Raw genomic sequence first — 16,444 nt, 5'->3', positions numbered from 1 at the left:
TCTCTTCTGTCAGCTTTCCAGGAGCTTTGAATACTCCAAAAATAAAGGCTTGGCTTGGCTTTGGTGGGTTTGGTTTCACAACTTAATGAATCTCTCTGTTTGGAAACCCAGAATGCTCCCCTGCTTTCTGTTAGGACTGCTGATCTTCACCTGGATCTAAAATGTTTTCCATTTGCTGCCTGAATTTTAGATGTCCCAGGTAATCATGTCTTTCCAGTAAGAAACAGCAAAGAGGAGTCCGCCTGGTCTAACTTAGTGAAGAGGCTTGTGAAATGGTGATTTCTTTCAAGTTGTTTTCCCCATCATGAGCTCCTCTATTTACCCTTGCTTATCTACTGGAATTAAGGAAATGTGGCCTTTCACATGGTCTCATCGAAGTCTTCTCAGCAGCAGCCCTAGCCATGGACTCCTCAGTCTTGAGATGAAAGGTATACTATCATTTTGCCATGAGCAGTTTTTAATATCCTGACTGGACGTCACCCTCCAAATAGAGACCAGCCCCTCTTTGTCTGTAGAACTCCATTCAGGTCCTCATAACGAGTAAGCCACACCAACCTACTTGTCAGCTGCCTGCTTTATCTCTGAAAAGGGTGAGCGAGATCCAGATCTGTACAGCCCAGCCTGTCACATGGAAAAGGTCATCACAAGTTTTTAACAACGATGGGTCATCATGAAGACAACAGAGCATATTGAAGAAAACTGATTTGGGAAGAGCTCTAGGTTTCCAGTATTACCGGCCTCCCTTGCTCCCATGCAGCAGCTTGTTACCACCTCCCTGGTGATGGCTACCAGCCCCACAGCACAACTGGGAGAAGAGCTAAGACAGATGCTCTCTAAGCTATTTTAAAGTCGTGTCCCAGGCCAGCTGAAACCACCACCACTTTTGGCAGTTTCAGATAAGCACTCTTGAAAGAGTCTCCTCGCTGATAGGAGCTTGCACGAGCTGCGAGTGCTGGCAAGCAGCGAGGGGAAGCAGTGGCATCAGCTGCCCCAGCCATAAATCGTCACTGTCTTTGTCTTCACGACTGCTCAGGAAGCTGAGCTTATCATGGCTTTTAAAGATCTTTATTTTATTGTTTTATTCAGTATCTGAGAAATAGTAAAATAAGGAGAAAAAAGCTTTTTTTTTTTTTTCAAACTGGTAGCTAACCGGACCAAAGCACTTCAGCAAAAGCAGTATTTTGATTTGAAGTTAGCTGTTTGTTTTCAAATTCACATCAACATTCCCCAAGTCTAGACTTGAAAATAACACAATGACTAACATGAGAAAACAGGGACAGGGTAGCTCAAGATTTTCAGCAGAGACCTTCATTTCCATGTAAAAGTGAATAAATACTTGCATTATGGGGTGCTGTGATACATATTTGAGTTACATTTTACGTACAAATATTAAAAAAATAACTTCTTGCCTTTAAAGTTTTATAATCACAGGTGAAATGCAGACCAAAAGTAAAAAAAAAAAAAAAAAAACAACAACAAAAAAAAACAAACAACAAAAGACAAAACATTAATAGACTGAAAAGAGTTTGTAATGGTGTGATGTTAATAGTACACATATTTTATTTCTACAACTTCTAGGCAACCATGAGCGGTCTTCCTGTGGTTTTATCAGGTTATCATTTATTTGCTCCTATAGCAACAAATTCTTAAATAATATTTTCCAATAGTTCATTAAAAAAGCCGACAAGAACAGAGCTGCTAGAGCATACAGAATTAAGCAGAACTTCTGCTGAAAACAAATTTTCTTGCTCCACTTTCCTGTGGCTGCATAGTGTCTTTTGTAACTAGAAACTCAATTTTGACAGTGTAAGTGGCCTGAAATACAGGGTCTTTTGCACTTTCTCTCCCATTATAAAGTAATTACTAATAACGTTTCCATGCTGCTGTTCAGATTTGACCCTTCCATGTTTGCAGGTAGGTGGAGGTCAGCACCTAAGGAAGGAATTTCAGGGATGACAATCGTAACATGCTCTGATGACTTTCCAGTCCAATCTCAATGCTGGAGAGATACAGCTGCAATAAATATCATTTATTCTGACATCTGGCATAGCTTTTACCGGTAATTATTGGGCATTTTTTAGCTTTCCTTTTTCATCACATGGCGCAATTACCAGGTTGTGTTGGTGTATTAATAAGGCAGCAGACAAAAGAAAAGACGTGTGGGCCAGGAATAAAGCAGGGAAGGAAACTGTCCCGTTACGGAAGGGCACGACAGCAGGAACCCAAAACCTGCATCCTGGATGTATCTTGGTATTCAGCCAACTCCAGGAGGACGTGTTTAACTCATTTGGTCTTTCCTCTGGCACCATTTCAGTGTGCCCAAATGGATTCCGGACGTGCTCTGTGAGGGCTTAGTGGGAAAGCTCGTCCTTTCCCAGCCCTTCCTGCTGTTACCATTTATTGAGCTCAGGTTAACAGGTTGTCTTGTGTCCATATCTGGCTTCAGCAGAAGTTTTGAAGAACCATGTAGCAACGTTCTTTTAACCAAACCACTGTAGTTTTCATATTTTAGTCTCTAACATCAACTTATTTTCTGTGTGCTTATAAATAATTAATATACAACTTTGAAACTCTGTAATACACACCGGAAAGAAAAGCTTTCCTTCAGGAAAAGGGTTTGAGAGATAATACACCTTGAAAAGATGAGGGATTTAACATATGGGAGATATTTAATATTGGGAAGAACCAAAGAGTTCATTAATTTTTCATCTATTATATTTGACAATAGTATCTCTGTGGATTTTCCATTAAGACATACATGCTCCAGGTACTACAAAATAACAGTTTTACCTCCAAAGGACTATTAACTAAGCACTAGAGATAGTCAGACTGTACAGAAGTTGTCTGTTTTATCTGGAAGTTTGATTCCTTTGCTTGTGTGGCGGAGATAACAAAACCATTGCTGTAATTGGAGCTCAGCTAGGAGCCTTGCAATTTTCAGACGTGCTAGTTGTAGTCACTCTAAACGGTTTGATCTATTTTTGGCTTGATCCTTTCTCAGACATACAGTTAAGCTGACTCAAGTCTTTGCTCGATTTAATAACATCCAGGAGTACGTATGTGCAGTGTGGAATTTGGACATTCACAATGGTGTGCGTTTCCTGGAAAAAGTAATGAGATCAGGAGCTAGGAAATCGTAGCTTCGAGTTTTCCTGCTGTCCTATGGTCATTCTTTCTCAGTCTAACACCATTCCTTGATTTCCTGACGGTCTGAGAAACGGAGTATTCCTTAAGCTGCTGTACAGGGAACACAGAGATTTTGATGTGAACCCAGGGATTGTAAGCCTGCTTCACCACAGTGCACTCCAGACTTTATTTTTCAGGTAACTTCCCATTGGCGGATTTTGCAAGTACCATCATTTGTGTTTCTCCCACATCTCGTGAGCTTTCTTCGTGGTGGGACCTGACGGCGCTCGAAATCGATACGCTCACTTGTCGCCTCAGTATTTTCAGTACAGTTCTTTTGTATCCTTTGCAGGCAAAGAAATAGATGAACGGGTCTAGGCAGCAGTTAAAATTCATCAGAAACACAGTATAATGGAGCGACTTCTGGAAAATTTGCTTTTCACTGCAGTCGGGATCGTGCTGAAGCTTCTTAATCATGTGCTGTATGATTGCAACGTGGTAAGGGGTAAAGCAGATGACGAACACTATAATTACGAATACGATGGTGTTGATGGCTTTTTTGTTTATCCCTGATTTTTCAGTCAGTGGATTTTCCTTGGCTGTTTGAAAAAGCTTGCAGCTAATTTGAGAGTAACAAAAGAGTATAATTCCAAGGGGAATAAGGTACCCTACTAAACAGGCAGCGAGAAGTATAAATGGTAGATGGGTTATTTTTTCAAAGTTTGGGTATTCCATGCATGTAGTCTTTCCATTTTCTGTATGTGTCATGGATTGTATAAGTAACGGGAAAGTCTGGCTGAATACAAGAAACCAGATAAACACACAAATACCCTTGGCATATTTAATCCTTCTGATCTTGTATCGGAAGGGGTGGACGACAGCAAAAAACCTGTCGATGCTCAGAAACGTCATGAAGTTTACACCTGCGTAAGTGTTGATGTAAAACAAGAGAGCAGTTATTCGACATAAAGCTTCTCCAAAAGGCCAGTGGAAACCCAGGGCGTAGTAGGCTATCCTCGTGGGCAAGGCGATACAAAACAGCAGGTCTGACAAGACGAGGTTTGTTGAGTAGAGAGTAGTAGAATTGATCTTCTTTCTGTTTTTGAAAATGACCGTGAGGGCGATTGTGTTTCCAAGCACTCCGAAAATCAAGATGAGGCTGTAGAAGACGGACAGGAGTATCCTGGCTGTATCTTTGTGTTCGTATAAGTCACAGGTAGAATTGTGGGTCTGAGAAGTGGTGGAAGTGTCCATTTCTGCAACCGCTGTTTTTGCAGGAAGCTCAGTAGACCTAACGTGAAAAAACACAAGGGGACATTTTGTAATATGTGTAGATAAACTCCTTCTGCAAAACAACGGTCAACCCGCATTGCAAAAAGCAAGATACTAAAAAACTGAAATGAAACTTCATTGTGGTGAAAGACTTTCAAGCCTCTTTCCAAAAACAAACAAACAAACAGATGGCTCTGTCTGGCTTTTCTATTTCCATCCCCATGCCTTCTCTCCTGAAAAAAAATGAGACAACGGGCAAAGTAATGAACCAGGGATGCCATATACTTAGAAAGCGAAGCTTACAGGCAGATGGGCAGGAGGTGGGTGGCTGTTCACAGCAATCTGAGAGGAAAAGGGAGCCTGAAGACACCACGTGATAAAAGAGCATATGAAGTCCCCAAGGGTCAGTCAAGGAGACAAAATTTTTGAAATGTGTCGCTGTTAATTTTTAGGTAGTTTTTATTTCTAAGAATTCACTTTGTGATGGTTTAACTTGTATGGAGAAAATATTTTTTTTCAGCATTCCTGCTTATCATACTGGCATAATAATTTAGCCTGTTTAATGCTAGTTCAAAGAATTTGCTTTTGCAGTCTAATTCAAATATTGTTTATATACATCAGTGGATAAGGCTACTACTTCAGTCACTTACTAATCATGCTGCAAAAGAGATAAATCGCAGGTAAAGTATTTCACGTGTCATGATTTAGTGGATTTTGGAAATTGTTTAACCTGAACGGTCGAAAATGGCACGGAAGAAATGCAAAGTGGCAGTGACTTGGGGGACTTCCAATAAAAAAAATGAGTTAGCAGAATTTAGAAACAGAAAGGATTCTGTCCTGTTTGTGTTGCCTCCGGTGCAGAATATTTTCGGTTGTGTTGTTATACCTCACAGTTGCACAGTGTAAGCATAAATGGCAGAAAGGATGGGGCATCTAATGTTACTCCTTCAGCAGCTGTTCTGCAAAGCATTACCTAAAGTCTGAAGAATTTAGCTCACAAATCACAGGGAGAACTTTATTGTTGATTAGTACCATCCTTAAAGTATCTGTCATGTTTATGGTTTTCCTTCTTAGCTGTTCCTCACTGAAACCATTGCTTGGGTATCTGATCACTGTGAGTTCATATATAAAAGGCATGTTGCGTTGGGTTTATGTGGCAAGGTGTTGGTAGCAGAGGGGCTGCAGGGTGGCCTCTGTGAGCAGAGCCCAGCAGCTGCCCCATGGCAGGTCAGAGCCAGCTCCAGCCGGCTCCAAAGGGAAACACTGATGGCTAGGAGCAGGTGGATGTGGCCTGGAGGAGGCTGCGGCCCATGGAGAGCCCCCGCAGGCGCAGGCCCCGGGCCGGAGCTGCAGCCCCCCCGTGGAGAGGAGCCCACGCAGGAGCAGGGGGTCTGCGGGGAGCTGCCGCCCATGGGGGACCCGTGCTGGAGCAGTTTGCTCCTGGGGGATGGATGGACCCCATGGTGCAGGCCCATATCTGGAGCAGTTCTTGAAGAGCTGCTGCCTGTGGGCAGCCCAGGGGCAGAGAGGGACCATGAAGGAGCAGCAGAGATGAAGCGTCAGGGACTGACCACAGTCCCCACTCCCCTGCACTGTCTGGGGGGAGGAGGCAGGAGAGGGTGGTTAGGGAGGAAGGTGTTTGTAGTTTTGCTTTTTTGTTTCTCCTCGCTCTAGCTTGTTAGTAATAGGTCAAAAATTACATTAATCTCCCTATGCTGAGTGTGTTTTGTCCATGACGATAATTGCTGAGTGATCTCCCTGTTCTTATCTCACCCCTTGAGCGCTTTTCATCATCTTTTCTCCTCCTTTCCCTTTGAGGAGGGGGAGTGGGAGAGCAGTTGTGGTAGAGCTCAGCTGCCTGGCTGAGTAAAAACACCACACGCTTCCCACTCTTTTGACTGTGAAGTGTGGTTGTATCTATCAGTCCTTGCTGGAGAGACTGCATGTGAAAAGAAGTGAGGTGATTTTATTCCCTGCGCCCTCCAGAAGACCTGTAGGAAAGCTTCCAATAGCCAACCAGGCACACTGTGTGTGTGTTCACACGCTGATGTAAGAAGGTGATCACCAGGAGAATATTCTTGCGAAAGTCTTTCAACATCACTGCTGCAAGCACCATCACTTCAGAATTATACAATGTTCTATTTGTGCAGTTATATATATATATATATATATATATATAAAATAATCTTATGTACAGTCTTGGATGCTCTCAGCAATGACTCTAATTGGTCCTTTTGAAAATCTTCAGACCGCTTGTGTCTGTATGACTGTAACGTGTCGGTATTTCTGCAGATATTAAATATTAGCACCAGTTTTGTTATCAGACATCTTTGCCATCTGGATGACTCATACAAACTGTCAGCCTGTGTGTCTGCACTTATATGGATTAAAGTAGCAGTCAAAACAAGATTGCTTCTGCTGTAATGCAGAATATCTGGAGATAAAAGCTGTTGTAAACTGATTTTTACATCCATCTGATATCTTTAATTAAAGCATCTAGGTTATTTCTGAGGATCTGCCTTTCAATGCACAATATTTGCAAACAACTACAACCTGCTGTACCTTAAAGAAGTCTTTCGAGAAAACACTTCTCCTTTTAACATGTTTTAAGCTATACCTTTTATAAAGTATTAATTGCCTTTTTATTTACTTGTGGAGGCACTGGAAGGTTAGTATCTTCTTTCATGTTTTGATGAGATTTATTTCAGGTTGTTCACAGTTAATTTATCTGCAGCATGTATTATAACCCAGTTTGATCAGACTTCTGCCTAGGTTAGCAGGGATGTGTAAGGTTCCCTGTAAACACTAAAGCTGCAGATAATGGATGATGGATCTCAAATTCCTGATTTTTACGTAACTGTAGACTCCATGTGTTAAGATACACGAGTAAGTTATATTACATGTGATTAAGGAAGAAATTCAGCATCCAAATACTATACCAAGTCTATACACTAGCTTTATCAAGTCTTGTAGAGGCTGTTGGAAAAAACAGGTGAGTGATTTCCGACTGATAAATGTGCAGTGTTCTGATTCTTAAGATACCAGGGAAGCACGTAGCATGTGTCAAGAGATGTGAACGCTGCATTTGGGGTTGGGAGTTAAATCTGATCTGGGAGCACTGTGGCTTGAATACAGGAATTGAATTGGTAGAAATCAGCTCTGTAACTGTTGTACAGATTTAGGAATGTCTGGGATGTCTCAGAGTGTGTCTTCCATGTAGAAGCATGTAGCATGGTTCATTTTACTTAAGTGTAACAGGCTGCTTTTTGCAGAGAATGTCGTGTGGTTTGTTCTGTCTCTCTTATTTGTGTGTTTCTGATTACTCGTTCAGACTCCCAGCATGACATCTGTCTTCTACCCATGTCTTCCTTGAAATCTAGGTAAAATCATTTCTTAAACATAGCAAAGAAAAATTATCTAAGATTTATGATAAACAACTCTACAGCAGTGACTACCTATAGCATATTCATGGCATAGTTTTATTTCCTGTTTGCTGTAATGTGATAGTTGTTGTTCATAAATAATATTGAAATATTATACTGAAAAGGAGTCCAGCCAGGAGAGAGCTGGTGCCTATCCATGGTGCTAGCACAGCCATACGTAGGGGGTGGCTCACTCGAGCAGCTCTTCCCCTTTTCCCATCCTTCCCCACTCAACACAAGGCAAGCTCAGGTACGTTCCTGGTTCCTAAGGAAGTTCCCTAGTCGCACGGTGAGACAGACTGGCCACAAACAGATGAGAAGAAAGCCAGAGAACCACGGCTGGTGCACTTCCAGGTCAGCATGCACGTCATTGCTCCTTGGCAGAGGATGTCAGCAGGCTCCTCGGCTTGCTGTGGGAGTCAGCCCTGGGCAGGGATTCCCTCTGATCCTCTACTATCCCCAAAATATTTTGCCTGCTGAAGTAGGGCGCACGTTTTGCAATACTGGAGATGAGTACTGGTGTTCAGTTTGTATATAGTTAACGTGGGGGCATTTTCAAGCAGTCACTGTGATGTCTAGCTGCTACATTTCCTGAGTATAGTTCATATTTTTAAGAACAGTTGAGATACTCTATCTGTCTTGGGGCTCAAACAGATGATAAAGTCGCTGCCATATCACAATTTAATGTACATCAGCTGACCTATGGTAACTTCTTGGTACACCCGAGCTCTCGTTGGATGAACTCCATTTCACCTCAGCAGGCATTTCAGCTTTTCTTGTCAATCTTGAACCAGGCTGCTTTTAAAATAGTAATTTCTTCCTGAAAGGTGTCTAGACTATTAAGTAAAACAAGATAGTTTTTGAGTTGTATTCCTTGCACACGCCACACTCCACAAATTGTATCTGAAAAAAACAACAGCCCTAACTTGGGTACTTACTGCATTTTTTGCATTCCTAGAGCAAAAGTGGAGAACATTACCTCCCTACTGCTGCAAACCTCGGACCAGCTGAGCAGGGCAGTGACTTCTTACTGATTTTAGTGAGCTGTGTGCCCTACAACCTTACGAGGACATGGCTGTGCACTATCACGAATGGAGACACACCACTGAAGCTCACCTTTGGAGTCACTGCCAGAGCATTTGCTCTTCTCTGTTGACAGATTAAACACCCCTCTCCAGTGGCTTACGGGGTTTATTTATGATATTATTTTTGAAGTATATATTTGGAGGGAAAAAAAAATTGGTAATTTACTTTACCAATTTAATAATTTTAGAAAATATTGCCACAGTTTTTGGCAGAGGTACGTAAGAAAATTTAAGGCATAAAGTTTTTAACATTCCTGTCTTTTTATGATATTGTAAAGAAGGTTATGTAGGTTTTTACTTTTTTCTGAGTCTGCAGACATGCAGTCCTCGATGGCACTGATAAAGCTCTAGTGCAGAGAGACCACTTACTCATTTAATGTGACCTCCCATGTAATCCAGGTCATGTTAGTGTTTTAGCTGTTTGTGTATGGATTCTGCTGTCCTGATTCACAGCATATTTTCCACAAGGGTATTTGGTCTTGACTTGGGGATCTAGAGAGGGAGAATTAGCCCTTTGTATTGGAGCATTGTTTAGTCAACCTCCCTGTCAAAAATGCGGGTGTCTCTTATTTTACTCCCAAATCAATTTGCAGATGCTGTTTTTGTTGAGCCTTTCCTCTTAGAATAAAGCCTGCTTGAGCAAATAGCCCCTGTCCGCCCACGGAGGTGTTTATACAGCCTCGGTGTTTTGGCAATTCAAGGTGAGCCTCTCAGATGTCTCACAGTAAGGCAAAATAATCTGTGACTACTGCTCCAACTCCAGTTCAATCTGCTACAGGAGATGGGGTTCCAGGTGTCCTCAGCACTGTGCCCCTGCTTTTTCTGCCCTGTGGATTAGAACTGGGGAGTCCTTCCCCAATTCATTATGTCTGTCCTAGGGTAACTCCAGTCTGTGGGTATGGCCGTGGTCCTCTGCCTCTACCTGGGAGAGTTTCACATTAATACTATGCCCAGGCTTACAACCGGTGTGCCTTGTGCCTTACTGTTCTGTCACTTGCCACTTCCAAGTTTTTTAGCCTTGTATTTGCTTTCTGGTCATCGATGAAATATGTTGACATAGACCCACCACGCAATGTTTTTTTCTATGGCCAATTACTTGATGAGATTTGTTAGCTAGCTGGCTTTTAATCCGTTCTCTGTGGTTGCTTGATGTTTTACAGCCATAATATCTACTCAGAAAAAAATCACAGTACCAGGTCAAGCTGCTTATAAAATCTAGAGTGTGTTAAATCTGTGCAGGTGCCTTTGTCAACCGGAGAAGGAAATTAAGTTCTTTTAGGCGATCGGTTTTCTGTGAAAACGTTTGACTGGCATTAGTTATTTGTTTTACATCTGTAGCACAGTACACAAGAGCCCAGCTCAGGGTAGACTTCCCACAGTGAAGGCTGTTTGATGAATGGAAATGGCTCGAGTCTGGATGTACGTCATCCAAAGCCCGGGTTTTCTGAGCTGTGTCTGTACGATGGCCTTTACACGTAGGGTACCAGTGTTGCATGTATTCAACTATTAAAGGGCATAAACCTAAGCTATGAGCCGGCAACTGTAGCATTAAAAACTTAGATTACGTGCTTTAAATTGTAAATTGAAATTATGGACTTGTATATGAATATCTAAGGGGAGGGTGTTAAGAAGATGGAGCCGGTCTCTTTTCAGCTGCGCCCAGCGAGAGGACGAGAGGCAGCGGGCACAGACTGAAGCACAGGAGGTTCATTCTCATTATGAGAGGGCACTACTGCACGGTGAGGCTGACAGAGCACTGGCACAGGCTGCCCAGAGAGGTTGTGGGGTCTCCTTCCCTGGAGATACTCAGAACCCTCCTGGATGCCATCCTGTGCAATGTGCTCTAGGTGATCCTGCTTGGCAGGGGGGTTCTGCAGAGGTCCCTGCCAACCTCAGCCATTCTGTGAAATGATGTGCAAGCAGTGCTACAAAGCTGTCTCTCTCTAAACTAAGTGAGTTTTCCTCCTGTTATCATCTCCTACTTTTGGTATAGGAACACCATCTGGTTTTTGTTTGTTTTTGTTTTTAGCAAGAGAGAGAATATATAAAATGCTTTAACTGCATATTGTAACCTAATGTATTACTTTTGACCAGTAATATTTACTGGCTGAAACTCTAACTTAACATACACGTGGTCTTCACTGTAGTGTCAGTTTTGTGAAGCAAACCCTTGAGAAAAGGGTTTGCTTCAGCTAAGTTACGTTCGTTAAAAAGCGTGCCTGCTAAGTTGCATTGTAGAAAGCTTTGTTAAAATGGGAAAGTTGATATAACTAAGAAAGCTGCACATACCTAGACATGCATTACCAGCTTGGGAACTACACGTGGTTAATAAAAGCTGAGGCAAGAGACAGGCGTGTCCTGAAGCTTCCTGTTTCTTTCTAATGCTGTAACCCTCACGTTCTTGTAGTGCATTACGTTAATTTACAGTTTTCAGAGCTGTTCGGTTTTGTGTCCAAAATTGCAACGAGTAAGCCTGATGATTGAATCCACATAGGTCACCACCTATGGCTAATTTTGGTGAGATAGTTTCCAGTCTAGTGCTTTTATTCTTTCATAGTATAAACCCAAATTTGAGAATCCAAAGTGTGCATTGCACCAATTAAATTCTCTTAATGATGGCTATGAAGAATTAAAATATTCTTTAAACGTCTCTAACAGAATTTGCAGATGCAGACTGTATGGGGTCTTTATGGTCCGGTTTTTATCTACTACTCTTTCACAAAGTTGCATGATAATTACTTGTTGTGTCCCAAAATAATAAAAGTTACGGTAAAGTAAGTGAAGTGGAAATAAAGTTGGGTTGAAATGCTGCATGATTAGTTAAAGGAAAAGTGGAAGATGTGTATGTCTCTAGCTCTTATCTGTTGGATCTGTCTTTCCCAATGTGATCCCTGCTATGAAAGTGTGAGAATTATCCAACCTAAATCATATTTTCCAAAGATGCGTGTTAATGTGAAGAGCTCATGCTGAGAAAATTAACCTCCCTTCAGTTTACTTGCTTAAGTCTATTTGATGTAAAAAAGAGAGAGCCTAAAAAATAGCAAATAAGCAAGAGAAAAACCTGAGCCACAACTACATTCCTGCAAGTAGAAGGAAAGAAAGATGAAAAAAAAACAAAAACAAAAACACAAATAAGGAATTTGTATCTCAATAACTAGAAAAAGTGCACACTTTTTTTTTTCTGTCCAGATGATATGGAACCTGTGCAGGTATGGTCTTAATTAATTTTAGGGATTAAAACTTCATGACTTTAGTTTAAATTTATTATTTGTTGCGTGTGTACATACTCCTCAATCTCTGAAGAGAAAGAGATGAGATTTGAGCTGTTAAAGACTAATTGCCTGCTAAGTCTTCAGTCCCCTTGTCTCTGTTCAGGAGGAGCCATGGAAATGCTAGGCAGACCTCTGACATGCTGTGCTTAGGGGCATGCATGCCACCTCTGTGTTTTATTATAAATGATAGTTGAGTCGCTGCCTGTTGAGCAGTCCATCTTGTTTTGCCAATATTACATAAAAATATATCCTGTTTAATAGGAAGGTGTATAAAAATTGGATCACTTGTAATATTCCTTTGTCTTTGTGGCATGAAGATCAGTAATAGGGAGAAATCTAGTTGGTGATTGCAGTTCAGGAAAAGAATGCCTTCTAAAAACTTGGAAAGAAATGTGTCAGAAGGTGAGAGAGGAATTAGCTCGTAAAATTTAGGATTTCTAAAATATTCTGCTGCACTATTCAGACAGGAGAAGAGTGACTGAGAGCTCTTGAGCAGAGAATAAAGACAAGTAGCGCGTATGAATGAGCAGGCTGTGCATTCACTGCCATAGGACAGATTTGTTTTAAGGCTTTCTCCTAGTATTAAAGTATTTTGCAAGGTTCAGTGAATGACTAAAGGACTGCAGTGTCTCACTTAATACTTGAACAGTAGTTATTTTGCATTAGTATCATTTAAATTACTTTGTGAATGACTGAAAAAAGCTAAAATAATGCAGTATCAAACATTTTCTGATTGTCAAAATTATTAGAAATGTTATTATAAGAAATCAGTTTTATAAGAAACATTTGAAATAACTTGCTGATGTTGTGGATCATCTGGCATTTACATAAGAAATAACAAGTAGCATATTAATATGGCAGTGTAAAATGTTACAGAATTTATTCTACAAGCCTTGTCTCTCCTACTACATGAACATATTCATCATAAGGCAATAAAGAAATCATCTTTCTGGAGTTGTTTGCTGTTCAGTGAAAAAGAAAAAAGTTATTTCTTGTCTGTACTTACATATCCGTGGCTTCTTAGATCCTCTGAGCAGCTAAGGGCATTAGCAGGATGGCTTGACTGTGAAAGTTTACCCTTGCACATTGTTTTCAAGACTGATTACGTGAGTCTCTTTAGTGGGAGGGGTAGATCTTTTTTTTTCATGTGCTTAAAAAAAAACCTTGTTTGTATGCTGGTCCTGATTTGCTGCCTACAGTTTTATGGGATGTGAAAGCATCTATTTTTAATTCTTTTGCAATTAGTCTGTTCAAAGAGAGTAATTAGAAAACGCCTCCCCCCCGCCACAAGCAACGCCTTACTGACTTTGACTTTCGTAGAGGGACTTTACCCAGAGGTTTTCTTGACGAATTGTTGACGAACCAAAAAACCCTGAGTGAAGAACGTTGTTTATATTACATCTGCATTTAAAAAAAAATAATAAAAGGAAAATCAATAACCCACAACACTAAAGCTTAGTTCGGAGCAAAGAGTCGTATGATGGGTACAGGCTTTAAAATCACTTCTTACTGATCAGATCTGAGACAGCACGAGAAAACCTCAGGCGTGGGGCACGCTGATACGCTGTGTAAAAACAGCCATCTCCACAGCCCCTGTGCCTTCCCAGCAGTGTTGTAGGACCGTAATGATGAGGCTTTGCAGAAACGCCCTGTGAAAGTTTGTGAGGGAGTTGAGGAGCCCGGCTGGTGCTAGAGAGCAGTGGGGATGTGTGACTTGGTAAGCATATTGCATTTTGAGCAAGGGTGCTAGTGGTAGTAATACACACACGAGGCATGCACGTTAAAATGAATACACAGCTCTTAAAACAAACGTTGGATTCTGCTAAAATGATATCGGTAGGTATAGGTGGGAATGGGAAAGGGATGGGATGTCAGATCGTGGGGTAAGCTGTAGGCACCTGCAGGAACCTTGTTTCTGGGTAAGGAGCCGTGATCTGACAGTGAAACCGTGTTTGCTGCAAAGGTTATGGAGATCAGAGATAGCTGGAAAGCCCTGCCATTTGCTGTCAGAGGCGGTGGCTGAGCGGTACGTGGGATTTTCCCCACAAATTCATACTGATCGTTCATGCCTGCGAAAGGCAGTTTATCTTGCAAGTGGCCTCATTTTAGTGGCCTGATTCTCAAAAATGAGCAAGTAGGCGTGACCGTGCCAGTCTTGGCGGGTCCAACGTATGCGGAGGTGGGATGCTTTTTGGGACAGCTCGGGCGCTGCTCACAGGGCGAGCTGGTGACACTGCCACGCAGGACCTCGTCTGCCTCGTCAGGAAGCCTGAAGTAAATGCAGGGTTTGTGACAGTTCAGCTTCACTGAACATATCTCATCTCACAGGAAACGTCCTTGCTGTAGAGGAATGAAACGGAGCCTTGCCGGTTACTCCCTTGCTTGCTTGGAGCTCGTAGGGGGCACCACACCGTGATTTTCTGTGGGCACAGCATGGTTCTCCTCAGGTGCCAGGGAGCTGAAGTGCCTGGTGTAAAATTTCCTGCTCCGCAGTTGTTGTGGGCATTTATCCTCCAACACCACGCTCAGAAAGTCTGTGAGAAAACATACTTGGCTTATTGTAAAGCTTTTCTCAATTGTTTTCAAATTATTTTAAAACTATTTAGCTTCATCAGAGAATAAAATCTCTTTAAATGAAGCAATGAGACTTTACTTTTCAAAGGGAAATTACAGAGGGAACTTGCTTCATCTGTACACAGAGTCATACTGCAATGTGGTTCCGTGTCCAGCAGCAAAAATATGTGGTCGAAATGAGAAATTTCTAGATACAAAGGCAGTTGTAGTCTGGGCTCAGGGGCTGACATTAATATCACAACTTCATATTAAAGGAAATGATCATTTCAGAATAGCTGTAGCGTTATGAAAATAATACCAAAATGCTTTTCCTGCTCCGATCTGATAAAATACTACTTTTCTTTGACTAATATACACTACTAGGTTGTACCCTTGGAGCTACACTTGTACGTCAGCCACCCATCCAGCCCAGCCTCACAGGATGTTAACTGCTTGATCTGAATGATACAGATTGCATTCTTCTCCACCGTTTCTCTTTCTAGATGTTTGGTTGTTGTCTCACACTGCTGCTGTTTCTCCAGCATCTGCCCATCCCAGAACTTGAAGAGTTAAACCCAAAAATGTGGCATGTGTCAAAAAGGGTGATTTGTTTGTGTTTACCTTTGGGATGCAGAATTCTGCTGGTTTGCTTTTAGCATGCCAGGAGCGTAACATGTAAATTAGTAAACTAATTTGTGACTTTCAGAGATGGTTACATCAAAGCAGTGCAGTTAATATTTTGACCACCGTGTTATGATGCCAATGATAACTTATTTTTCTGTCTGCTTGCTTAGTCCCTACTCTATTTGAGCAGCTCATAAAAGGGACCGAATTTAGCCTTACAATTCTAGATGTAGAGAGCTACTACGCCAGGTAAGAAGTGACTTCTGAAATTTATGCAGTGTTTTTATGGATCGACCAGAAAATGAATCCAGACAGCCCGAGTCCCAGTTCAGTTTCTTATCTGCAAAACTGCCCTTCCTTCCAAAACTAACTCTTTTTTTTTTTTTTTTTTTTTTAAGTCTGGGAGAGAGCTCAGGTGTCTTGAACTAATGTCTGGCTGAACCCAGCCCTTTTGTGGACAAATGTTATTTTTCAAGTGACTTGAATTTGAGGAACAGCAAGTGATGACTCCTCAGTGAGTCACGGTCTTACTGTCTGCTCTCCAGAGGCCAAATAAATTGTGTTAGGTTAAACTGGAGAAATGAGATGTTGCTGGGCACCCAAGCCAGATGAACTTGTGACACTTAAAATTTTCAATATAGCTGTCCAACCATTCTTCCTCAGCAAAATACCCATCCGAACCCCTTCAGTGTATTCTCATGCCTCCACGTGCCTTCTGCCTCCCTTCAAGCTCTGTCCCAGACTTAGTCCAAGGTGAGATTCTCAGGGAGACCCTGCCTTTTAGAAAGGTGCAAGCTCCTCTTCCTTGCTGCACTCCGACTTTGGGTAATGCTTTCAGTCACAAAAACAGAGCTACCTGGTAAGCTGTCACCATCAGTCACTTGGACCGCTTGCTGCAAATAGCTGATGCAAAGCTGCTGCTGTCAGCGGGTAAGCACAGGTACCGAGCTGGGTAACACATCTTTGACGTTATTAAAGACAGTGGTTGTTGCTGTGATGTTTTTCTTGATTAGGGTGCAGGGTTTGGTGAGCCATGGCTATACCTATCTGTTTCATCAGTATCACCCTCAAAATGCTTGGTTTGGGCCTT

General features: G+C 41.8%; 2 protein-coding genes across 2 annotated transcripts in view; one reads left to right on the top strand and one right to left on the bottom strand.

The window, feature by feature from the left end:
- Positions 1-16,444, top strand: part of UBAC2 (UBA domain containing 2) — an 86,534-nt gene that overhangs the window by 32,358 nt on the left and 37,732 nt on the right. The gene's annotated exons all lie outside the window — the stretch shown is intronic.
- On the bottom strand, positions 1,538-13,367 carry LOC101805205 (G-protein coupled receptor 183). Its single transcript, XM_005020236.6, has 2 exons — positions 13,184-13,367; positions 1,538-4,417 (listed from the first exon to the last, which is right to left on the bottom strand). Coding segments are annotated over exons 1-2 (1,107 nt in total). The 5' UTR covers positions 13,186-13,367; the 3' UTR covers positions 1,538-3,312.

Source organism: Anas platyrhynchos, chromosome 1 (genome assembly GCF_047663525.1).
Source record: "Anas platyrhynchos isolate ZD024472 breed Pekin duck chromosome 1, IASCAAS_PekinDuck_T2T, whole genome shotgun sequence".
NCBI lineage: Eukaryota > Metazoa > Chordata > Aves > Anseriformes > Anatidae > Anas > Anas platyrhynchos.
This window is presented reverse-complemented; position numbering and strand designations above follow the sequence as displayed.